Consider the following 26,346-nt stretch of genomic DNA (forward strand, 5'->3'; position numbering starts at 1 on the left):
TTACCATCTTAAAACATTAGAGAGGCCCCCTTAACTTCACTTTCCTCTGACTCTACCGAGTTAACCCCTATGAGGCTGGGCCTTACCCTGCTGCTAATGCCTATGTTTTGTGCCTTGGCTTTTTAGCCACCTCCTCACTAATGGGAGTTGGTTGCTGAGGGGTTTGTGGCTGTGTCCTTGTGCCCTAACTATTGTCCCTTTCATTAGCAGGGCCAGGGCCATTCATCCCTCCCTGTGGACACTCCTAGCTCTGAATGGGCCAGCAGGGGTTGTCAAGAGTGTGCAATAGACTCTCTTTATTTCTGAGACAGAGTGCTGGGCCTTTCCCTGCTGGCTTTGGAAAAGAAAGCCCAGTTGAATGTACTGACTAAATTGCAGCTCTTTGCCACTGAAACACTGCACCTGCCAGCAGCCTTGTAGTGTGGTGGTTCTTTGTCAACAAAATAATACTTCATTAGGAAGTCATACGATTTCCATGTATGTAACTGAGGTAATTCAGACTTTGTATAACAGAGAATAGGTTTTTATGCCAAATACTGTATTGATTATACAATAGCCACATGAAATGAACACCATCCAACATATACTCACTAGCTTTCATTCCCTTGTTAAGAAAAATCTTAAACTCAGATTGCCTTTTTTTTTAAAGTTCTTCTGCCCAGTTATAAAAGATATGTAAAATAATTTCTCAAACTTTGACTGCTTCTTTGTGATAAAGCTTTGGGTATATTGATCTTCAGCCATAGAGAATATTTTGTATATAGCAATATTTATTCCTTATAAATCAGCAAAATATGAACCATATTTTTTAAAATCCTAGGAATTCTTTTAAATGAATGTATGTACATAATTAACTGCTCATTATTGTTTTTCCCATTACACCTAATTCTTAACATTGCTGTTCAACTTCACCAATCATACTAGGCATCATTTCTTTGTTTAACATCTCTGATAAGCCATCTTATTCTATTATTTACTATTTTATTTTTCATTTAATTCAAAACGTTTTTTTTTTGTTCTACAATGTCCCTTGACAGAATTTTTTTGGAGCTATTTTGGAGTGTCCTGAACATTATATCTTTTATCCTTCTAGAGTATCTATCTCTAGGACATCTTTTTTTAAGGACTTATTTATTTATTTAACCCTTTGACAAATATGGTATCTTAGAATAACTATATTTGATTTTAAAGTAATTTTGCTGATACTGTTTGGCTAACAGTATATGTACAATATTTCAAATGATTTTTTTATGTACCAGATGGCAAAGTAGGCCCAGTCCCAAATAATTTTTCAGACATAAAGCCAGAAATGTTGAGAAACTACAGGGTCGTTCTGTCTCTTCTCTGCCACATTCCACAGTAAAGCAGGCTATGTATTTTGAAGCCCACAAGGAATTCAGACTTCTTCAGCTTGGGCCCTTGTCAGCTCATGAATTGTCTTCATTCAAGTTGGAAGAGATCATATTGGACATGCATTTGTTTGAGCTCTTTATTCTCTTAATCTTTTAAATAGTTCCAGTGATGAGGAGCTCATTACACTTCTTAAATTAATTTGTGGACCCAGGTGCTGGTGGCCCATGCCTGTAATTCTAGCTACTCAGGAGGCTGAGATCTGAGGATCATGATTTGAAGCCTGCCTGGTCAGGAAAGTCCATGAGAGTCTACCTCCAACAACCTACTAAAAAAGCAATAAGTAGAGCTATGGCTGAAGTGATAGAACACTAGCTCAGGGAAAGTGCTCAGGCCCTGAGTTCAAGCTCCAAGATTCACTCTCATATACACACATATACACATACACACACACACACACACACACACACACACACACACACACACACACACGGACAATGCTCAAGCCTCAGGAATGACTGACACATGCATGTAAGCGCATGTGTACACACAAACACGCACACACACACACACTCACCATCTAGTCTGGAATCATAAGGCAATTGTGTAGCCTGTAGGATATTGTACCAGACAGCTGGCCTGGATTTGTTTTGTTTTGTTTTGTTTCTTTGGTACTGGGGATTGAGCACAAGTTCTTGTCTGTACTAGACAAGTGCTCTGTCACTGAGCTATATATATCCTCAGCCTTGGCATAGGCTTTTTTTTAAGTCTCCCATGAAAACGAAAAAAGGTGGTAGAACTATCTACCCTACACTAAAGAAAATATATGCCTATTATAGCTGTCATGTATTTCCTGAATTGGATCCTGAATTTAAAAAGAAAATAAACTTAAGTGACATTGTGGCTCAAGTGGTAGAATGCTAGCCTGAGCTGAAGAGCTCAAGGACAGCACCCAGGTCCTGAGTTCAAGCCTCACAACCATCCCCCTCCCCCCCAAAAAAATCATATTCTGGGGCGGGAAGGTGGCTTAGTGGTAGAGTGCTAGCCTTAAATGCATGAGGCCCTGGGTTCGATTCCTCAGCACCACATAAGCAAAAAGAAAAAAGCCAGAAGTGGCACTGTGGCTCAAGTCATAGAGCATTCACCTTGAGCTGAAGAGCTGAGGGACAGCGCCCAGGCCCAGAGTTCAGCCCCTATGATCAACAAAAGAAAAAAGAAAAAAAAGAAAATAAACTTCAAGGGGAGGGATAGTGAGAAAAAAACAAAGGAGTGTGTAATAGTGCTTGACAAGAAATGTACTCATTACCTTATATAACTGTATATCATCTTTACAACAAAATAAAAAATTTTTTAAAGGAAATAAACTTATAAAGGGCGTCATTAATAAACTTGAATATATGTTATATCTTAGATAACAATAACTATGTTGGGCTGGAAAGGTGGCTCAATAGTAGATTGCTTGGCTTACATGAATGAAGCCCTAGATTCAATTCCTCAGCACCAGATAAGCAGAAAAAGCCAGAAGTGGTGCTGTGCCTCAAGTGGTAGAGCACTCACCTTGATCTGAAGAGCTCAGGGACAGTGCCCAGGCCTAGAGTTCAAGCCCCATGACGGACAAAAACAAAAAACAATAGAATGTTAATGTTAATTTTTTGGTATTATAATGGCATTAAGGTTAAGAAGGTAAAATATCCTAGTTCTTAGGAGCTACATGTTGAAAGTGTTCACAGGTGAGATAGCCCCAGATTTCTATCACATATTTTCAAATAGCTTGTTAAAAAAATTTTTTTTTGCCTGTGTATATATGGATAATGAGGGGAAACATACACAAATGTTAACATCATCATCCTGGGTTCCTTAACCCAGAAATTCATTGGACTGTTCTTTTGATTTTTATAGGTTGAAAAAAATTAAATAATCCCTTAGAGTATGAAATGCTATGAACTGGAATCATTATTCTGTATTATCTGTAGGTCACTTGCTTTCCTCCAGGGTAATCTTTCCAGTATCTGAAGAGATAAGAATTCTTTACAATGATAAATACTGTCTTTTCTTTATTAAACATATACTGTTTCTTCTTCTGTGTTAGGCCCTATTGGCAGAACTCACAGCCTAATGGCATGAATGTGTGTAATATGTGTTTCCTCTTAATACTTTCCTAGTTATAAGAATTACACCCTCGTGACTGTCTTTGGAAATTTGCATCAGGCACAGCTGGGTGGTGTGCCTGGAACTTACCAGTTGGTTCGAAGTTTCCTGAACATAAAACTTCCTGCTCCCTTACCTGGACTTCAGGTATTCACAGACTTCCCCATATAATCAGTCACAACACTAGAGCAGTTGCTCTTAGGCCTTCTTAGTTTCTGTTTAGAGACGGTCAGAGCAGTAAAGAGCAGGAGGCTCTTCAAAAGTCAATTGTGAGGAATCTAGAGTAAAGGGGAGGAGAGGGGAGGCTTCGGGTCATGGGTGTGGGAGGTAGTCAGGGATGATGTCTCAAAGTTCTGACTAAAACTGCTAGAAGAGCAGAGGGTAATAGGATTTCTAAGATGTGGTCTCCTCTTTCAAACTCTCAGTCTAGCAATGGAATATCTTAAGAGTTGAGTATCACGTAGTATACAAAATACTAAACTGAAGCTTTATAGTAAGGGTAGAGGGATACAAAGGAGGCTGACATCATAAAAGGTCATACTTAAAGAATAGGGATGATCCAACTTGAGGCCTTGGGAAGGCTATCCCAGAAGGATAGGACAACATGAACAAATGGGTGGAGACAACAAAATATCTGTAGCATCGGGCATGTAGTAAAGGCCCAGTGAGTCTGGACAAGTTAGTGAAGGTCTTGAAAACAGGCTAACCACTTTGCATGTGGCCAGCTCAAAGGCTGTAAGAGGTCAGTGACATCTTGTGATTTTGGTTTTCAGGAAGAGTATGCTAGGGATAAAATGAAAGGGCCAAGAAAAGAGGTTTGGGGTCTACTTCTTTGGAGGAGTTGGTGAAATACAGAGAGATTAGGCACAGGTCTACTATACAGACATGTAACAAGACCAGACTTAGGACAGATCAATTACAATAGTGAGACAGAGCTGCCTTAGCCCCTGATGCCTCTGCTGTCTGGCACCATGGTGAACTAGGAATGAACAATTAGCTGTTCATTAGTAGTTAATTATATAACCATCCTCTCTTGATTGGTCAGTGACATCTCTTACCTTTGTTGTGGGTGTGGGAGGCCTAAAAGTTATCTAAGAAGGATGTTTTCCAGTTATTACTAGTTACTGGGTTCCATGAAGAAAACATGAGGCTGGCTTTAGATCAAATGACTACATGCTTCAGATGAAAAACTCCAGATCCACACTGTCACTTTCCAGTATTGAACTTCCTCATGATTCAGTTTCTTTGTAAAATAGGGAGGAGGAGGCTGTCTGTTAATGATTCTTAACATCATGGTATTGCTATGGAAACTTAAGTGACTTGGTACAAGGACAGGGACTTAGCTGGTACATTAGAAATTGTTGGTTAGCTTTTATTGGTTTATTTTGAGTATCTGTCATTCCTGTTTTAGGATGGAGAGGTAGAAGGCCATCCTGTTTGGGCATTAATTTATTACTGCATGCGCTGTGGGGACCTGCTTGCTGCATCTCAGGTGGTCAATCGAGCCCAGCACCAGCTAGGAGAGTTTAAAACCTGGTTCCAGGAGTACATGAACAGCAAGGATAGAAGGTACAGTGAATGGCGAGGCGCATCCAGAAGAAGCCACGTGGAATTGAGGGGGTGGTCTCCAGTGTTCTTTTCCCTGTACATGCTCAAATTAAGTTTCTGTTTGGGGCAAACGCTTAGAAAGTGAGCAGAACGCCTTAGCAATAATGACTGAAAACATTAAGAAAGAGTCCCATTTTGATACAGATATCTAGAATTACACTTACCTGTGGTTGGGAATTCTGTTCCAGTGAGTGATGGACTATGCTTGGGTGTATAATGGACTGCATGGTTTACTATACTGGGCATGCCAGGATTCTTTATAAAATGGAACCTCTTGTTTTTACATTCACCTTACTTGCTTAAACAAAAGTGCTTCTCCATTTAGTGTAATATAGAAATATGCTGTCACAGGCTTCATAACTTGAAGATTAGAATCATAAAGTTAGCAATCTTGGAAGTAAACACTGAATTTACTAAGCTCTTTTTTTTTTTTTTTTTTTTTGTGCCGGTTGTGGGCCTTGAGCTCTGGTCCTAGGTACTCCCTGAGCTCTTCAGCTCAAGAGGAGCACTCTGCCACTTGAGCCACAGCGCCACTTCCTGTTTTCTGATAGTTAATTGGAGAAAGAGTCTCACAGACATTCCTGCTCGGACTGGCTTTGAACTGCGATCCTCGGGTCTCAGCCTCCTGAGTAGCTAGGATTACAGGCATGAGCCACCAGCACCTGGCCTAAGCTCTTTTTTCAAAAATGCTCTTGCATTAAAGAACTGCTAAATAGTTTTGCTCTGAATTTTGTTCTCTCATTGGCTGTAAGTTCAGATTCAAATCCAGTTTTACATACATATGTATATAGAGAGTATATATACATATATAAAAGAATAATGATGCTTCCTCCTGTTGCATATGTGAAAAATGAGTGTTACTTTGCTTGGCAACATTTATAATGAATGTCAAGAGATTTCTTAAACCACAAGCTCTTGTTTTGCTCATGTTATCATTTACAGAACCCTAGGGAGTGTGACTAGTGGTAGAGTACTTGCCTAGTACAAGACTATGAGTTTAATCTCTAAAACCACAAAAGGAAAGGAAGAATGGAGGATTGGTTGATGTCACTACACCAACCACACACTCACAAACCTTGTTGAGGGTGGGAGGAAGAAAGAAAAGGATTAATATCTTAGCCCCTCTACCCAGAAAACCCTATAGGTTCTTTTTGGGGAGTAACCCCATATGAATAAGGGATGTGAAGGCCAAAGTATTAAGATAGTTAAAGGAAGAATTTACTTTGGTCCCTCACTGTATGAAGGCTTCTGAGGTGGGATGGAATGCTAGTCCCCAGCATTGATCTCCTTCAGAGATCTCAGGACTAGAGAGAGCTAAACAGCAAAGAGCCACAGATGCAACTGCAAGTGAGGTCAAAGTGACATTATGTGGGTGGATGGTGTCTGCTGCTGGGGTGCAGTAAGCTTCCTCACTGCCTAGTGAGTGCTCTTACTTGCCTTTGGGGAATCTTTACTGTGTGTCATCTGACTGTTTTCTTAATGTGTTCAGGTTGTCTCCAGCAACTGAAAACAAACTCCGGCTTCACTACCGCAGAGCCCTCAGGAACAACACAGATCCCTATAAGCGGGCCGTATACTGTATCATTGGCAGATGTGACATCACTGACAACCAGAGTGAAGTGGCAGACAAAACTGAGGATTACTTGTGGCTGAAGGTAGACACGTTTTCCCTCGCTGGGCAGGGCTTTACCCTTTCTGTGTGCTCAGGTTCTCCATTCCTGCTTAATGAACCATACCAGTCAGGTGATCAGGGCCAAGCCAATGGATTTCTTATGTGCTGGCCCCATTCCAGTTAATAACCAACCATATTTGTGTTTGTTTATCTGCTTATTTTTTGTTTATTTTTTTAGTGACTCAGGACATTACACATGCTAATCTTTCTACTGAACATCATCCCCCTAGCCCCAGTAACCATCGTTTTCCACACAGGCACCAGCTCACAGCACTGAGTGTAGCTGTTAGGCAGCTGCAACCACTCACATGGTTTAGGATGGCATTTGTACCCATGTATGTGTTTCTTTTGGGGATTTAGTTGAACCAAGTATGTTTTGATGACGACGGCACCAGCTCCCCACAAGACAGACTCACCCTCTCACAGTTCCAAAAACAACTGTTAGAAGACTATGGTAAGATTCTGGGCAGTCATCTTTTCCCTTGTCCATTTAAGGCAACCATGTGGTTTTCCCTCTGGGAAAGTCCTTTCTTCCTAATAAACTCTTCCTTTTTCCTATTTTACATGGAGTAGAGGGCATGTGGCCTACAGATATATAAATGATTTACATGGTGATCAACAGTAAACTATTTTCTATAAGTCTTTTGCTCTGGTAAACATTTGCCCAGGGTGACATATAAACTGGACTTCCCTACTTCCTAGTAGATCCTGTCCATAATGACATCTGAGTGCAAAGGAGAAAAAAACTGTCTTTTCTCCCCTCTCCCCTTGCATTGTTTAATAATTTTTAGAAGAAAAGGATAAACTCCCATTAGTGTTCAGTAGTTGTTGAGGTCAAATTTCTGTGAATATGAGTGAAGGTAAAACATCTTTGAAACCTTCTTTTGTCTCCATATTGAGTGACTTACCAGGGTGTCAGAGATAAATCATCACTTTGTAATCTGTTCTAAAGTGCTTAACTCTGTTTTTCCTATCTGATGCAGTCAGTTTGGATTTATAACCCAGCTCCTGCTCTCAGTCCTCTTATGAAGTCTAGAGAAAGTGGAGGAACAGGTCACATTTCACATAGCACCAGAGTCCCCTCTATTAATTCAGGCTCATGCTGGTGCTTTCTTCCCACCCAGCAAGTCCAATAGGCACAGGGCTGCTGCTTGGGAGATGGTGCTACCATGGACAAGCTTCCTTCTGAATGGGTTTTGTGGATCTTCTCCCCCAGGTGAATCCCACTTTACAGTGAACCAGCAGCCCTTTCTCTACTTCCAAGTGCTGTTCCTGACTGCTCAGTTTGAGGCAGCCATTGCTTTTCTTTTCCGCATGGAGCGGCTGCGCTGCCATGCTGTCCATGTGGCCCTGGTGCTGTTTGAGTTGAAGTTACTTTTAAAATCCTCAGGACAGAGTGCCCAGCTCCGTGAGTATTTGTGCCTCCATTCACAGTAGTGTGACCATAGCATATCTCTCCCAGTGACAACAGTGCCCACAGAATCTTAACCACGAAAGATTTGGGCAGATGGTGTCAGTCATTTTAAAGCATTGTAGACACTTGGATGCTTAGGATCCAATCCTTGCTTTTTTTTTTCTTCCATTACTATTTTCTGAAGAGCTAAATAAAGAAGGTTCTGCTTCATGGCCAAAGCAGTCCCAAGAATCATGAACCTGGGTCCATTAAGTCTTGGCTAATCCCAATGACTTTGGAAACCCCAACCAACCATCTTAGGTGCTACCAGCATGGGAGGGAGAGCCACCTAAATGTAGATGAATGACAATAATCACTAGTCATAATTTGTTACTAGTGTGATCTTTTCATTTGAAGACCATCATATTGGAAATTTATTATAAGAGAAAATTGAGGACAGGTTGGTAAGGTTGTGTGACCAGAGCTTGCATGAGAACAATGCATGGGCTGTTGGAGTGGATAGATGCTGGTGGACTAGCATTTGGATTCAGCTTCTGCAAGTCCTTGGTTGCTCAGAGCAGGGGAGTCATGTTGCTTTGACCCACTCTGTTTCCACACACAGTTAGCCATGAGCCTGGTGACCCTCCCTGCATGCGGCGGCTGAACTTCGTGCGGTTACTCATGCTCTACACCCGGAAATTTGAGTCCACTGACCCAAGGGAGGCACTCCAGTACTTTTACTTCCTCAGGTAAAATTTGTCTTTGACCCTTTACCCATCAAGTCTGAGAGTGACTATTATAGACCTTTTAGTTGATATCAGAAATTGAGTTTCTCTTGTCCTTTACAGAGATGAGAAAGATAGTCAAGGAGAAAACATGTTTTTGCGTTGTGTGAGCGAGCTTGTGATAGAGTCTCGAGAGGTAGGTCTCTGTCCGTCTCCTCTGCTTGTAGTTTTTAGTACATGTCCACTAATTCAGCTTTCATACTTCCTTCGGTGTGGTTATGGTGAATATGGCAGGGGGCTGGAGATGGGAGGTCCTGTGATTTATATTTCTTCAGTAAATTCAGTAAACTTTTTTTCCTCCTCAGTTTGATATGATTCTTGGGAAACTAGAAAATGACGGAAGTAGAAAGGTAAGTTAAATATATTTTGAAAAAATGTTAAGAGGCCAGGTGATAAGGGCAAAACACTTGTAATCCTAGCTACTTGAGAGGCTAAGATTGGAAGGATCACAATTCAAAGCCAGCCCAGACAAATACATAAAACCCACTTCTAAACCAGTGAATTGCCACAGTGGCCCATGCCTCTTCAACCCAGCTATAATGGGAAGCCTAAAATAGATAGATTGCAGCCCAGGTACATTCCTAAGCAGGAAGTGAGACCCTATCAAAAAATAACCAGGCTCACACCTGTAGTACTAGTGACTCAAGAGGCTAAGATCTGAAGATGCTGGTTCAAAGCCAGCTAGGGCAGGAAAGTCCATGAGTCTTTTCTCCAGTTAACCACCAAAAAAATAGAAATGGAGCTGTGGCTCAAAGTGGTAGAGTGCTAGCCTTGAGCACAAAAGCTCAGGGACAGCTCCCAAGCCCTGAGTTCAAGCCCCAAGACCTACAAAAATAAATAAAAATAACCAGTGCAAAAAACTGCTAGAGGCTATGGCTCAATAGTAGAGTGCCTGCCTAGCAAGAGGCCCTGAGTTCAATGTTAATTCACTAAAATTTGATAGATAAAGTTAGTTTGGGATTTATAACTCAGGATTTGAAGTACTGATACAAATATGAACAAAGTTACTTGGTTTCAAAAATGGAATGAGGTAAGAGTAAGCATTGTAGCCCTTACTATAATCCTAGCACTTGGGGATCAAGTCCCATACTACTTCCCAAAGTGGCAGGGACAGGTCACCCCAACTTGATCCAGTCCTGAGAGTTCAGCTAATGGAGGATCCAAGTATCCAGAGACAGTGCATAATTCTTCACCCTCCCGCCATTCCCGAGGCCTTTCTCAGGAACCATTTGCCTATTAACCATTTGCTTATTATTGAGTAGTAATACCAGGGTTTTTTGTTTTTTGATTTTTGTTTTTTTAATGTCTTGGCACCCTTTGCCATGTATTTATTAAACACTGGATTTCTTTTACCATCTGATTTAGAAAGTAAGTCTAAAACCTTTTATAACCTTTTTGCTAAGCCTTCTGATTTTTCCTTCTAGTTTCTACTGCTCAGCAAATTTAAAATCACTTGATAATTTCAGCTGTGCTCTAGTCATTTGGAAAAGCAGAAAGCAGAAATGTTTTATGGCTGATTCCTCTTTGCTTCTGTTAAGTCTGTCCCTTTGTGTATTGTTTTCCTGATCTTTCCACATAGTTTTAATAGGACCTTAGATCTTCGAGAAAGCCTGAATCCAGCAGATGAAATGCATGTATTGCTCAGGGAAAGTGTTTTCAGTTAATTTTTTTTTTTTTTGGATTCCAGATGCTTCTGTGTGTTTAAAATAATAGTTCTGTGCACCCATCTCTCCCCCCTCCCATAATTTGTCTTGTCAGCCTGGAGTCATAGATAAGTTTACTAGTGACACAAAGCCTATTATCAACAAAGTTGCTTCCGTGGCAGAAAATAAAGGACTGTTCGAAGATGCTGCAAAGCTTTATGACCTTGCCAAGGTAATGTGTACCATTTGCTTCTTCTGCACAAACATTTTGACATTGCCATTGTTGAAATACTTCCCTGATGAGATCTTTTTTTTTTCTAGAGCTTAGACATTTAATGGTCCAGTCAGGGCAAAATCCCCATTTTACAGAATTATTTCTGGCCATATGGTGTATCAGGCCAAACAAGAGCAGCATTTTTAAAAGGATGTCCTGCGGGCATTCAGCTATTGGCTCACTTGGCAGCAGAATAAACACATTTTGACAGTGAAGCTGATGGTGCAAAACCATTGTGCTTACCTTGCCCTCTGGCATCCTGTGCACCGCCCCCCCCCCCCCCCCACACACACACACACAAACACTGGTACATAGTGTGATCAGAGAAGGACCCCTGCAGCTGGGGCCTAATTAGAGTTTGGTGTAAATATTTCTACCTAAGAACATGTGACATGTGATGCTGCTGGTGATTTAGGTAACTGAAACAATTACATTCCTCCTTTCACCAGCAAAGAGTAGATGAAAACAAGGTAATAATTCATGTTTTCTTCAATTGAAAAATCTTTTGATTGAGAATAATTTGATACAGAAAAATGTACAGTTAGTAAGTGTACAATGGATGCATTCTATAGGTATGTATCTGTGTAACCACTCACATTGAGATACAGAATACTTCCACCACCCCAGAAAAGTGTCCTTTTTAGAGTTTTCATTTGTTTCTTTTGTTGATTATTTTTTTTAATTAAAAAAAATTTGAACAGAATGCTGACAAAGTTTTGGAGCTGATGAACAAACTGCTGAGCCCTGTCGTCCCCCAGATCAGTGCCCCACAGTCCAACAAGGAGAGGCTGAAGAACATGGCACTCTCCATCGCAGAGCGGTAAGACCTGGAGTTTGGATCTGTGGAGGCCTGAGGGTGCCAGTACACTGGTGCCAAGACACTGGACCCACTCCATTACATGCTTGCTTTTATTTGGTTAGCAGGCTGCTTTAAAGTAGTTCTACTGGGGCTGGGAAGGTGGCTCAGTGGTAGAGCGCTTGCCTTGCATGCATGAGGCCCTGGGTTTGATTCCCCAGCACCACATAAGCAAAAAGAAAAAAAGCCGGAAGTGGCGCTGTGGCTCAAGTGGTAGAGTGCTAGCCTTGAGCTGAAGAGCTGAGGGACAGCGCCCAGGCCCAGAGTTCAGGCCCCACGACCGGACCCAAAACAAAAAAACAAAACAAAAAATAAAGTAGTTCTACTAACTCACCTGCCTTGGACATTTAGAAATTCAGCTAATGATGGAGGGATGGGGGTATTCTCCAAGGCAGGATTTCTGCTTAGAGGCCAGTGTTCCAGAATCCACCCTCCTCACCGGTGTTTAACTTCCAGCCTGAGAGAAAGGATGTTAGTGTTTTACACTTTAAGTAGATATCCTTAATAAAATGACCCAGAGAAAACTGGGTTCAGGATGTAGGTCTAGGATACACAAAGATTCTTCAGCAAGTGAAGTATCTCAATTTAGTAAACAATTCCTGTCGTTGACTAGTGAGCATTTTTGCCATGAGGACTTCTCCATCCTTTTCCTGGATATTTGGCTGACAAGATAGTGGCTCAAGCTGAAGAACCATGGTTCATGAAAAGTACATGTAGATGAAGTTATACCAAGTCTACCACCATTTTAGAATAACATCTTTCTACACTGTAGTTCTCTTTGCTGAGACTTCAAAAGGTTTTGATGCATTATGAATCCTGCAGATTATACAGAAATTCATCCTACAGTCTTGCTTCCCTCCCACTCCCTGTTTTTATCTTTCAGATATAGGGCTCAAGGAATCAGTGCAAATAAATTTGTGGACTCAACATTCTATCTTCTCTTGGACTTGATCACCTTTTTTGATGAATATCATAGTGGCCATATTGACAGAGCCTTTGATGTAAGTTTCAGAAGGGATGTTTGAAGTGTAAGTTAATGTATGCCCTTGAAAATTCAAATCACACGGAGCTCATTTAAAACAAAAGAAATGTCACCAATATGCCTTTTAAATGAACACAAGTGTGTTTCTCGGAACTTAAAGGAGATTTCTGTATTGCTTTTCCTCCTCCCTATCCCTCAATTTCTTTTTTCTATTACTTGCTCTTTAATCTGGGAACAGAAAGGATTCTCAGAGTAATTTGAGATCTCTGAATTGAAAAATGGGAACAGAAAACTAGAGTAAGAATCAGGTTAGTTAGAATCAAAGTCTTGGTGTATACAGAGAAGATTAGTGTTCCTCTGTTAAAGAGTCATTTTTTTCTGGACATGCTTATACATAGCTATAATCCCAACACTTAGGCAAGTAAGGCAGGAAGATTGAGAATTTGAGGCCAGCCTGGGCAGCATAGTCCCTGTCTCAAAAAAAATGCCAAAACAGGTTGTGAGTGTAGCTCAGTGCTTATGCACTTGCCTAGCAAGCACTGGGCCTGTTGCCCAATCCCCAGCATTGATGAAAAAAGTCATTGAAGGAGATTAAATGACTGATGCTGTTGTCATAGGCACTGCTGTTTGTTTTTTGGTTTTCTTTCCCCCAACAGATAATTGATCGCTTAAAGCTGGTGCCCCTAAATCAGGAAAGTGTAGAAGAAAGAGTTGCTGCCTTCAGGAACTTCAGTGATGAAGTAAGTCCTTTACTTCCCAAGTTATAGAATTCTGTTTTTCCCCACTTCCACAATTGAAAGCTTTTTGTTTAAACATAGCTAGTAATCCATTCAAACTCAGTGTTCCAGGATTTTCTCGTAACCTGATTTTTCTGGGAGGTAATACATTTTCATGGGAGGGAATTCTCCAGGGTTGACTCTGTGAGGTCTGGTTTAGCTCTCTTACTGGTCACTTGTACCATAGTGTGTGTGAATGCTTAACTCTGACCTTCTTTTAAAATTTCCATGGTGTGCAAAAGCATGCATGATTCATGGCTGTCCTTCCTCTCGCTGAAGAAGGTACAGTGACCAGGGACTAAGTAATCCCACTTGTGCCCCAGGATCATTGTCTCTTCAGGGCTCTGAGCACCTTGCCACCAGAGCCACCTAGCCCAGAGACGCTCAGCTGGACAGCACACTGGAATCATCAGGAGAGATTTAAAAATCTCTTTATGGCTGGACCTTACCCCTCCAAGGTTCTGTGTTCTTTGATGAGCACAGTGGCCTAGACCTCCCTTGTCATTCCTATATGCATCCCAAGTGAGATTTTCTTCAGGAAAACATACCCTAGAAAATGCCTTTTATGAAAACGTGTTCTGCTTTAGAGAAAGAAAGAAAGCCAGCTTTTGCACACGAACATGTGGCTACCTTGAGACATAGTTCAGGAGTCTTGCCCCATGCCATCCTTCTCTTCACACCTGCTGTGCATTCTATCTCAGCCATTTGCACCTTTGTATTTCTTGTCTTTCCCTAGATACAGCATTCATTGCATCATGAGCTGAAGTAATGTACCACAATTATCCCCTGTAGACTGCCCCAAGGACTCTGGTAGGGCTATGCAGAGACATCGGAGACAGCTCTATGAGTATGAAACAGTAGGGACTAGTGGGAAGAACCAGTGCATGCACCCTTATCTATGGATAGTCATCACTGCTAGCCCACCCAGCATGCTTTTGGCTTGCTACTCCTTTCCAGAGCACAAAGAAGAGAAAAGTGACTACCTGACATGAGCAGCAATATCTGGAGGCTTCAGTCACACTGGCCCTGACATGATATGGCCACCAGTTCCTTTTTCATGACAGCAGCTCTCCATTGGCAGATGTGTGTGGCAGATATAATGTGACAGGCAGAGGCCATCCTTCCTCCACTTACTGCTGGCCCGAGGCTGGGTCATTCCCTTAACTCCATGTGTTTCTCTCTGTATAGATCAGACATAACCTCTCAGAAGTGCTTCTCGCCACCATGAACATCTTGTTCACACAGTTTAAGAGGCTCAAAGGGACGAGTCCATCCTCTGCATCCAGGCCCCAGCGAGTCATCGAGGACCGTGACTCTGTAAGATCCCAGCGTTCATGAGAAACATTACAAAAACTACCTTTTCAGACCATGGCCCTGTTCAGAGACTACAGGACCCTATATTGCTCTATCGTTTACTTCCTGGTACCTGAACAAACCTTGAGTCAGGGAGCTTCTGAGACGTTCTAACTCTAATATTGTATTGTTGCATTTCTCAAACTAAAAAACAAAAACAAACAAAAAATAACCTTAAGATGTAAGTAACAAATCAAACAGAATGCTAATTGATAGTTTGCCCCATACAAAAAAATTTTTTGTTCATTTTAAGATATAGTTATTTTGTGGATATTAGTTTATTGGTTACTACCTTCATCAAAACCATACTTTAAAAAATCAACATATTTAATGTAAGCCTTTGTTTCTCCTCTTTGAGCATTACCTTAGAACGGCAGCTAGAACCACATTGCATTGTCAGCCCCATTTAACAGCCTGGGATACTGAGACACGCATAGCTGGGTAGCTGCAGGGCCCATACCCAAAGGCAAATCTGTCTGGCATGTTAGCCTGTACCTTTTTTGCTCCCTGTGGGCTTCATCAGAGTCCAGGGTGTAGGACCCTCAGACTCATAAAGGAGATGTCTGATTTGACAAGAATACCTTTGTGTATTTGTTTGACCCATGTCAGCCATGGGACAGAACAGTTAGTGGTTTATTTTTAAATTGCCTTTCCCTTAATTTTTGCACTTTGTTTTTCCTTGTTATTCTTTTGTTTTTGTCCCCCTGTGATGGCGCTTAGGATTTTGGGCATGCTAGGCAAACACTCTGCCTCTGACCTACATCCCCAGCCCTTGGTTTTTTTGAGGCAGTCTCAGTATATAGCCCAGGCTGACTTTGAGCTCTTGATCATCTTTCCCCAGCCCTCCAAGTGCTGGGGTGTCACTGTGCCCTGCTCCATTTAATTCGTGATAAGACTCACAGGACAGTGTGTAACAACGAGACCTGATTCAGGCAGTCCTGCCTCCGAGACTATCTTGGGCTATCTCCACTATGCCCCCACAGGCACCATTTGTGACAAGACTTAGTGAATGGTGGCAGAAATGCTCACTTTGAGAATATGGGTGATAATACTCAGGAGTGATGCAGCTGATCCCTGCTGGTCTGTGTCCAGATGTGCCAGTGGGCTCACTGTACTTAGCAGGAATCTGTTATTATGAAAGGAACAATGCAGTGATGTATATAAGCTTGCATGTTGAGATGAAGACATGTCCCAGTACTTCGTGTGTGGCTTATGGCTTGGCGGATGGCTGACCCTAGACAAGAGCAGGTGGTCTGGCAGGCTGTTGTCCTCAGCTGGAGGGGGCTGGCTCTATAGTACCTTCTGTGGGGGATTCAGTTTCTCTCTTTTTTTAATTTAATTTTTAAATTGTTATTATAAAGGTTATGTACAAAGAGGTTATAGTTACGTAAGTCACCAGGTAAATAGTACATTTCTTTTTGTGTCAATCTTTTTAGACACTTAGTTTTCCTATGTCAGAACTGGGTAGCTAAGTGGTAGAGCATGTGCCTACATGCTCGAGACCCTAGATTTGATCCCTAGTATTGCAGAATTACTAAATAGAAATAAGTTTTTACATATCATGAACAAAGCCATTCGCCTGTCTTCTTTCTGTTCATCATTCTTTGGTTTGGGTTTTGGTTTTTCTATAAGATAAGCATATGTAAGATTGAGGAGAAGCTTATATATTAAAGCTACTTGCCCAAGAAGCATTTTCCTGGTTTAAAGTGTACTGCCTAGCAGTGGAGCTTTTGCCTTAACATTCCTAAAATTCATTTAAAGTAACCAAATCAGGTAGCAATAGCCCATGTGCTTTTATTCACCTTTAAAGGAAATACAATGAATATTCTCATCACAAAGTAAGATTTCTTTCTGTAAGACATAAGAACATATACTTGCCAGTGTTGCCAGTTTATTTCACATCTAGTAAGTGACCCTTGAATTTTCTCAAAGTTTTGTTACTGGTCCAGAAAGGTGGACTTCTCTGTCTGTACCTGAAACTTTTCTCCTAAGTTTCTTTATTCTACTCCCAATAGTAAAGAATGTCTTTTGTTGTTGTTGGAAACGCCTAGCTTTAAATATTAAATATTTTATTTTATATTATATTTTAAATATTAAATATAAATATTTTTCCCTCCAGGAATAACCCAGAGATTTAATAAATATTGTTGCCTGGAAAGAGAGGGTCCCAAATGTTAGGGAGGAAGAAAGGGAAAGGGGGGAAAATGTAGAGTGGGATAGGAAAAGGATGTGAAACTGCACACAGTCATAGTCCTTGCCCCTGGCATTGCAGGTACTTCACAGGCCCCAGAAACTCAGATCCCCATGGAAGCAAGTGGACAGAAGCCTGACAGACGGACAGACAGACAGCCCTGAAGCTCAGAGCTGTGTCAGAAGCTAGGCAGGGGTTAGGTGAGCCAGCTTGGCTGGCAGACTCACTGGCTTTTTGCTTAGTAGAAGGGCTTTGATGCCCCAAGGAACCAGGGCTCTGGTGAGCAAGCGTTGCTAACTAACCCTGCCTGGTGCTGCAGGGATATGGCAGTGAAGGGCAAGAATGCCACCTGGCCACCAGGATCTGTCCCTGGCGCCATGGGGTGGAGAGTGAAAGAGCATGACTACAGTTCTCAGTGCATTGCCTGACTTGAAAGTTAACTGTTTTTCTTCCCTTGCTCCCTCTCTCAGCAACTCCGAAGTCAAGCCAGAGCCCTGATTACTTTTGCTGGAATGATACCCTACCGGACGTCTGGGGACACCAATGCAAGGCTGGTGCAGATGGAGGTCCTCATGAATTAAGTGCCATGCTTTGGGGCTTTGGGGACTGCACACTGTCAGTACATTAGGCACAGGGACCCACTGGGGTGGGGGTTTGGCTTTTGTTTCTGTTGTGTTGTGTTTTGTTTTGTTTTTGTATTATGTATTTTTGTCAATATTAATAAATTTCTTTGATTTGTATTTCTTTTCAATATTCTTTTATTTTCTTTTTGTTTTTCTTTAAAGTTTCATTAATTTTTATTTGTGTATTACAGGACAAAACCATCAGTAGTTGTTGATCCAGAGAATGAGAGGCCATATAGGTGTCTGTAATATGGTTAAACTGACCTTCCCTGATTAAAACATTACCCATAATGAGCAAGGAAACAAAGCCTTTGGGAATTACTTTTATTTAGATGCAATAGTCCATAATAAGAGTCACAGTTTATTTTCACATTTCTATTTGAGTATGAAGACCAACCTCAGCCTTAAGTGGTTTAGAATTTGTGAATGAAATATCACATGCATAGTCTCTTGCTCTTCTGGAATACTTGGAAGTTTAGGGGCTCCAAGACCATCCCTCAAGTCATCTGATATTAATAATTTGCAGTTCTCTTGTTATCCCACTGGAAGCCAAAGACTAGGTCTTAGAAACACACACAGAAAAAGTTAGGTGCCTCCAGCCACGCTTGAGGATAGGCAAGGCTCAATATTGAGAGCTAACTGATCACTTACGCACACCCTCTTATAAAGGACTTTTAGCCTCTTTGCTCCTTTTTGTGGCCTTCCATATGCTTTAACTGACTTTGTTCCACACTCATGAATTTGGTCCCTCACTGAAGCAGTAGTTGTCATCACCTTTGGCTCTTTCTCTCACATTAGTCCCCAAAGCCCTGGACTACACTGGAGAGGAAATAAGGCAGAGTATTCCTTAATGGGCCAACTGGGCCCTGGCAAGGTTTGTTCTGCTGGTTTATGGGCCACTCCTGAGGTACACTTTCCCCCAAAGGGTCTCCAAAGATTATTTTGCTCCTAGGGAGAAATCTGTCATCCATAGGTTTCTGTCCTCCAGTTGTCAAATCCTTGTAGGAAGGAGCACATTGTAAGATAATCGGGCCATCTGCTCATCTGTTTGATTCATGTGCCATCAAGTTGTAGCCTGAGGGTTGTAGCCTGCTCTCCCATGGTCCCATCTTGTTGTCCTAGACACAACCTTCAGTTAGGCTTGACCACAGTGTCTGGAAAGACGAGTCTTGTAGGGGAGTTGATGAGGCAGGATGTATGTCACTTATATGGAGTCACGTGTTTCAGTGTTTTCACAAGAATGTTCTAAACCTTGTATAGGGTACGATTGCTTGTCTTTTTCTTAACATTGCCCTTACTTGCAGAGAGAAACATATGGGTGCCTAAGTGAGGAATAGTCCGTGTTACCTAAATATATGTTTACTCCCCGGCTCACCTCTTCATCAGCCCATAAGAGTTAATTCAAATTTGCCTTTCCTTGTGTTGAGCACTTCTGCTGGCTCCAAGTAGAACTGCATGCAGGAGATAAGTACCTTTGACTCATATATGAGACCTAAAAACCAGAAGAGAGAGAAAAGCAACTAGACCTTGAACTGCCCAGCTAGAGCTCTGAGTGAGAGTTAACTGGTCAGCAATAGACAGATGAGGAACTTGCTCAGAGGAGATATTTGGGGGAAGGATAACATAACTAGGTCCATGGCAGAAGGGCCAGGCATCCTGAAGCAAATCCCAATGCCTGTACTTCAAGGCTGATTCTGTGGTCCAGTGGACCTGATGGGTCTGTGCAGAGTTGAGGAGAAAAGTTGAGTTTGCAAGGCCATGTCAGCTTTCCATATACCTGTGCTCCCATACCTATGCCCAGAAGTGATGACCCTGTGACAGATTGTTAGCCTCAAAAGTAACCTTTGGCTCCCCTTTCAGAGAACTAAATCCTTTCCTTAAAAACATTCATTCTCTGTGATTTTACTGTTTGCCCTGAGAAACGAGGAGAAAATGGCTCTGGGAGTCTTTTGTCATCACAGGATAGGACTCAACTTTCTAACAAAATCAAGGGCACTTGAGATGGACAGGGTTGGTGCCCGTCTCCTGGTAGCGCATAATTAATGAGACTTTCAAAGGAAAATGCTGATGTGATCTGCATGCTGTTCACAGGCCTGGAGATTTGATTCTACTCATTCTGTTCCTTTGATCTTTAAAAAAGAAAAAAGTTCAAAGGAAAAACTGAAGGGAATTGGTGAATTGGTGAGCTCTTCTAGATCAAGTCCTTTGGTGGTGTCACTCCTGAACTGGAGGCTCATCAAAAGGGAAGAAATACCTTTTGCTCTGGGCCTAGAAGGTAGTCTCCACTCCTGCCCGCCAAGAACTTACAATCTAATTAGAGATTTCATGGAATCTTGGCAACATCTGTGGCTATTTTCTTTATTTTGGTTTGAACTTAGGGCTGGTTCTCTATTGCTAAACTACAACTTCAGCTTTTCTTTTTTTAGACATTATTATTACTATTTTAGTATTATTTATTTGCCAGTCTTGGGGTTTGAACTCCAGAGTATGGGCACTGTCCCTCAGCTTTTATGCTCATGGCTAATGTTTTACACATTGAGCCAAAGCTCCACTCCGTGTGTGTGTGTGTGTGTGTGTGTCTGTTTAGAGTAGTTTAAACAAAGAGTTACCAACTCTTCTCCAGTGTCCACCATTTGTTCATTTAAGAACTAAACAAAGCAAAGCTGGGGTCTGTTCTCTTTTTGGACTTTTACTCATACTTGATAAAACTAGCAGCAGTTAGGCACAAAGTGCTGCCTTCCTGCTGCTCTAGACTGGAACACCATTGAGGTTTCTCCATTGGGTCGCAGAACTTTAGTCCCAGTCATTAAGTATTTCAAATCACTTCTACCTGCCACTGAGGAAGTGCCTAGGACGGGCCGACTGCTGTGTTAAGTACTAGAGTACTGAAAACTGACTGTGGACTCACCGAGCCTCAGCCCTAGAAGTGGACTTAATGGCATGTCCGGCACCTGGAGAGGACATGTGACCTATAAAATTCCTGGTGGGAACATGCATTTTTCATCAGTTAGTATTTATAGAGTCTTGGATATTCACCACTCCTAATTGTTCCAGACTGATTTCAGGCGTTGCCCTGCCTCCAGCCTGTCTTCTGACACCTTGGTGTATTTTAGTAATCCTCAGGCTGGGGACAAGAGGGAAGGAAATCTTCCCGCCAGCTCATTCTAGGAATGGGCAGGGGAAGAAAGCTTCAAGCCACTAGCTAGAATGATTTCAAATGCTCTGTGCTTCTCCTTGTTGTACATATTACCGCTGTGACCAGCTAAGCAGCCAGGTTAGTGTGTCAGCAAGTTCAGTTTAGCAGACAACTTCAAATACCACAGGGGCCAGAAAGCTGGACATGTCCCAGGTAAACGAAGCTCTTCCCAGGCTCCCAGCTGGCAGTAGGTGTTGCATGGTGTCTTCATTCTGGACAGAGTTGGCAAATATAGAACAGCTGCATCAGTTAACTAACTGGATTTCAGATAAACGAAGTATATCCAGGTTTATCTGGCCACCTTCTCTTGCTGCTGCTGCTCACTGCCTACAGGTTAGGGATTAGGGAGGGGGGAACGGGCTGCTAGGAGCTGTCCAGCTAAATTGGATTCTCCTGATTTGTTGCACTGTTTGCACTTCTGGGGCAGTGGAAATGACAGTGAGGTATGAAGTCACTGGAGAGGGCAGTAACTGGAATTGAGGTTTCAAGAGGCAGCCATTTCAGACTGAATGGGATAATTGTGGGTCCCGGTTAACCTCGGCTACTGTCATTACCGGGCACTTTTCCTTCAGGGATTTCAAATGCCACATGTGCTATAAAGAGGGGAAAGAGCAGTCCTTCCTCACTTGATCAGTAATTTGTTAGCATGTGACAAGGAGAGCTTTATTCCACCAAGTGATGACTTTCTTCTTGCTTTCCTGACATTGTCACTCAGTGTCTGTAAACAGGGAAGAGAGAACAGGCAGGGTGAAAGGTGTGTGTGTGTGTGTGTGTGTGTGTGTGTGTGTGTGTAGAACAGGCAGGGTGAAAGACGTGTGTGTGTGTGTGTGTAGAACAGGCAGGGTGAAAGTGTGTGTGTGTGTGTGTGTGTAGAACAGGCAGGGTGAAAGTGTGTGTGTGTGTGTGTGTGTGTGTGTGTCACTCAGTGTAGAACAGGCAGGGTGAAAGACGTGTGTGTGTGTGTGTGTGTGTGTGTGTTGTACCTGTTCCTTTCCATAATGTCAGTGTCCACCCTGCTTACAGTGGTTCTCATTAACACCCCTGTTTGTAGCAGGTGTATTTCTAGAATGTTCTTACAAAATGCCCTGTGCCCCCTTTGTACGGCCTTGTTTTTAGGAAGTGTCCTTAGCTATAGACAGCCAGGATCTCTCAGAAGACAGCATTCTTGCAGCCTCTGTGGTGGTGGGGCCAGGAGTCTGGGCCTGCAGAGCCCCAGAGGACTTTGTAAGTATAGCTTGAAGTCTCCCCTCACTTCGCCAGGTACCCTCAAAATTCAGCCTACTGATGGGCCTGGGGGATGTTCAGATTCTGACTGGAGGTGTGCTGGCACCTTAAATTAGATTGCATGTGGCTGGCATGCATTCTGGGGCTGGGAACAATGAAAATCTGTGACCTTTTATTTTGGAAAATGCTTTTCATCTGTGGAAAGCATTTTAAATGGGGCCTGGGAAGGTTGACAGCCAGGTAAGGCCCTGGAGAAGGATAGGAAGGAGGGAGGGTTATGTCTTAATTGAATGGTGGGAGAGACACCATAAGGACAGTTGTCTTCTGTTCTTTTGGACAATATCTGCCTGTAATTTTGACGAGGAAGGGCATTCTTCAGGATCTGGAATTTGGGATTCTGCCTATGGATATGCCAGTAGCTGTGGAGGTGGGAGTAGTTACATTCATCTGTGCTCCAGCCCCAGTCCATACTCCACACACCACCTGATGAGCCCTGAAGTGATGGAGTGTCTGCTCTCCCTGAAGGGGCTGCACACAAATTTGAACCACTGAAGAGGGCCCATTTTTTTTTTTGCATGGGACACCCAGCTTAAGTGGGCCTCTGAGAGGCTATTTCCTGGCCCTATACAAGTGCCCTCATGCCCCTAGAGGGGCATGCCCCTCTAGTTTGGTGGTGTCTCCGCTCTGCATTGCCTCCTGAAGCTGACTTGGCAGGGCTGTAACTACTGGGGGTAGTGGTGAGTGGGGCTAAAGCTGCCCTGCTCATCCAAGTTCCTTAGAGCAATGGGGTGAGGAATATTTCTTGTCACACAGTGGGTATCCAAAGGCCACCTAAGCCGGGTGCTAGTGGCTCAAGCCTGTAATCCTAGCTACTCAGGAGGCAGAAATCTGAGGCCAGCCTGGGCAGGAAAGTCCATGAGACTCTTTATCTCCAATTAAGTACCAGAAAACCAGAAGTGATGCTGTGGCTCAAGTGGTAGAGCTGAAGAGCTGAGGGACAGCGCCCAGGCCCAGAGTTCAAGCCCCACAATCGGCCAAAAAAGCCACCTATGGCTGGATGAGTAGTACCTGCCTTTTATCTCAACTACTGGGGAAGAGCCACTGGTCACCCCCAATATGAGTATCTGGAAGCAAATGGCAGTCCAAGGGGACTGCTGATGGTGGGCCCTCCAGAGCCTGGGGAAGCTTCCTTCTAGCAGGGTTGGGCAGGGATCCACATTTTCCTGGAAATTCCTTTTCTTCCGTTGCCTCTAACGTCTCCTTCCCCCACATGTCTGCCAGAGGCACACCCCTACCACTTCCAGCTTTCCTGGCCATCAGTCTGCAAGTCGTCTGGCTGGGAGTTTAGGATCATTTAAAACAAACCAGGATGCTTTGTACCCTCAAAGACAGGTGTGCGGCCCTCTAGTGGTGGCCGCAGTGACTAACACTAGAAAGTACCTGGTGGGAACATTTCCAGATGTCTGGAAAGGAAGAGCTCAGGAAGGCAGGTGAGGAGTGAGCGGGGAGCAGCCAGAAACTGCTGAAGACATGCTCACCCTGGCTGGAGCCACAGCAGGAGGAGACCACTGTGCTTGGAGTTGGTTAAAATCCCCTGCTCACTGTTGGCGATCCTATGCCAGAGGGAACACACTGAGTCACCAGAGACCAGCTCCCACTCCCTCAGTGACCCCAGGAGGATGAGGTGAGCCACATGCTTGCTTGGTCTGCCCCATACTAGGCCAACCTCAGCAGGTAGACGTGAACTTGGGGCCCTCTGCTCCCAGTCTCCTTTAAGTGGGTTTGAGATGATAGGGAGGGTCCTGCTCTCATGTGCTTTCAGGAGTTGTCAATCACCCTAGATTAAGGATGTCTTACTTCCCTCCCCCCTATTTTTTTTTTCCGGTTGTGGGTCTTGAACTCTGAGCCTGGGGGCTGTCCCTGCGTTCTTCAGATCAAGGCTAATGCTCTACCACTTGAACCACAGCTCCATGTCCTGTTTTCTGGTAGTTCATTGGGGATAAGAGTCTCACAGACATTCCTGCCCAGGCTGGCTTTGAATCAAGATCCTCAGATCTCAGCCTCCTGAGTAGCCAAGATTACAGGTGTGAGCCACCAGCGCCTGGCTCTTTTTTGGGGGGAGGAAGGAGTGGAGAGCGCATAGAATCAGGATTTGGACAGATGTTGATGTGTCCAGTTCTACTTGTGGTTCCTATTTATTCAGAGGTTGCTAAGGAGAATGTATGCATGCAATTCAACAAATGTTTGAGGCCCTCCTCTATGTAATGCATATAGGGCATTATAGAACCATGTCCTAGCAAACTGGGGGCCCAGTGGTACACTGGACAGAGACCACTGTACCCAGAAAGCTTACGTTTTACTGGGGTGAGCAACAGTATGGCTGACTCATACCCCTCCCCATTCAGCACCCCACAGGGTCTACAAGCTAGCCCTAGGTGATTTCTAAGGCTTGCAGTGTAGCTGTTTGTCATACCCGCAGGTGAACACACACAGAGATACTATAATATATAGTGATAATAGCAGAAAGCCTTAAAAGTTGCCAAAAGAAATGGACATATAAAGAGGAAGATGGATGGCAGGACTGCTAGAGACTTGGGGATACAGAAATAACTGCATGGGTCCAGGATGCAAACCTACAGAGGTGGGGGAATGTGCTTGCACAGAGTGCAGAGTCTTAGTCCCCTCTTGGTCTGCTTGGTCTCAGCTAGTCTGCTTCTTATGCCCAGTAGTGTAGGGCAGCTGTTAATCTTCCTACAGCCTTGAAGCAGAAAAAACAGTAGGATTTAGGTGTGTTAAGGGCCTGTGGGAGGCTGAAAGTCTTCTCTGAAGGAGCAGAAGCCTGGCTGTAGGGCACCCATCTGTTCAAGAGGTGAGTATGTTGGGGCTAGGGCTGGGTAGGGGGTAGGGGAAGCTGTGAGATGGAGAGATGAGTGTGTTATTTGGGGGCACACCCTTGTCCATGTAACTAGCCATTCCCTGGCCACCTGTTGCCCTGGGTTAAGGGATTCAATGCAAAGGGCCAGCTTGCGTCTGAAGTATCTAACCAGGAGATAGTTTTATTTTTTTTCAATGACCTTTTATAGCATGAAAGATTTTTTTCCCTTTTTGGATCAGTCTTGGGGCTTGAACTCAGAGCTTAGGCAATGTCCCTGAGCTTTTACAAAAGCTCAGGGCTAGCACTTGACCACTTTGAGCCACAGCTCCATGTCTAGTTTTCTAGTTGTTAATTGGAGAAAAGTCTCATGGCCTTTCTTACTCAGGCTGGCTTCAAACCTAGATCCTCAGATCTCAGCCTCCTGAGTAGCTAGGATTACAAGCATGAACTACCAGTGCCTGGCTAATTTTTTTTTAACTCTAAATCAGCATTCCCTTCACCAGAAGAACCAGCTTCTAGGCTATACAGAACCAACATGCCTGCTTTCCGTAGGCCTCTAGCTCCAGCTCTGCTGTTTGCAACTCTGGCAACATCTTAGCACCACCTTGGGGGCTTCTAACACAACTAAGCTGTAGACTTAGTTGACCTGGGGAAGGGCTAGGCATTGGTTCATAGTTTTTTAAGGTCCATGGGTGATTTTATGTCCTGCCAGGCTCACGAACCCTTGTTTTTAACTGGAAGTGCATGTCCTCCTCTTTGAATGTGGAGAGCCTCTCCCACACCCCAACACAGCTGTTCTCAAAATGGCTGAAGTACACCTTGTAGGAAGGTGAATTTTCCCTCTGGTTAGGAAATATGAACTGTCTTGGCACCCTTTGAGCCAACTTGCTCACTGTGTCCCCACTGAGCCAAAACATCCAGCCATGTGCATTTTTTTTTTTTTTTTTAATGTTAGGTGAGTGTATGTAGAGTGTCAATGGAAAACACAAGAGGATGAATGTCCTACAGCTTAGGTTGAGTCTTCAGGCTTGACCAAGGGTTCCTTTTCCTGGTGTCTGCAATGGCTGGTCTTGATTTATAAAGTGTGAGCTTGCTTCCTGGGTAAGAACCAAACTTTTGCTCCCAAGCAGGCCCTTTTATACCCAGCCAGGGCTGTCGGGGGTCCCCTACCAGAGCTGAGGCCTTCTCCCTGGGTAGCACACAACAAGCTGGACAAAATGGACTTGCACCTGTCCCCCAAGGGCTGGCCACCATGGATGGAGGCCCAAGGGACTCTGCATGGGAAATTAAGGCTGGTCAAGCTTTTTAACTGTTGGATAAAGGGGCAACGAGATGACTTTAGTGAATGACTTTCTAGAATTATCTGAGCATTTTCTCCTTTTGCATAGTTTCCCATC

General features: G+C 43.3%; 1 protein-coding gene across 2 annotated transcripts in view; it reads left to right on the top strand.

Moving 5' to 3' along the window:
- The window catches only part of Nup93 (nucleoporin 93), a 110,519-nt gene extending 92,740 nt beyond the window's left edge, over window positions 1–17,779 (top strand). For both annotated transcript variants that reach the window (XM_042689958.1, XM_042689959.1), the window contains 14 exons: window positions 3,513–3,645; window positions 4,910–5,067; window positions 6,596–6,761; window positions 7,139–7,232; window positions 7,995–8,186; window positions 8,794–8,920; window positions 9,020–9,092; window positions 9,262–9,306; window positions 10,715–10,831; window positions 11,575–11,693; window positions 12,613–12,730; window positions 13,368–13,451; window positions 14,676–14,804; window positions 17,502–17,779. In XM_042689958.1, coding sequence (XP_042545892.1) covers window positions 3,513–3,645; window positions 4,910–5,067; window positions 6,596–6,761; window positions 7,139–7,232; window positions 7,995–8,186; window positions 8,794–8,920; window positions 9,020–9,092; window positions 9,262–9,306; window positions 10,715–10,831; window positions 11,575–11,693; window positions 12,613–12,730; window positions 13,368–13,451; window positions 14,676–14,804; window positions 17,502–17,612 — 1,666 coding nt within the window. In that variant the 3' untranslated portion in view covers window positions 17,613–17,779. The remainder of the gene's footprint in view (window positions 1–3,512; window positions 3,646–4,909; window positions 5,068–6,595; window positions 6,762–7,138; window positions 7,233–7,994; window positions 8,187–8,793; window positions 8,921–9,019; window positions 9,093–9,261; window positions 9,307–10,714; window positions 10,832–11,574; window positions 11,694–12,612; window positions 12,731–13,367; window positions 13,452–14,675; window positions 14,805–17,501) is intronic.
- The last annotated feature ends 8,567 nt before the right edge of the window (window positions 17,780–26,346 follow it).

The sequence above is a fragment of the Dipodomys spectabilis genome, unplaced genomic scaffold (assembly GCF_019054845.1).
Source record: "Dipodomys spectabilis isolate Male_0828 unplaced genomic scaffold, ASM1905484v1 ptg000130l, whole genome shotgun sequence".
NCBI lineage: Eukaryota > Metazoa > Chordata > Mammalia > Rodentia > Heteromyidae > Dipodomys > Dipodomys spectabilis.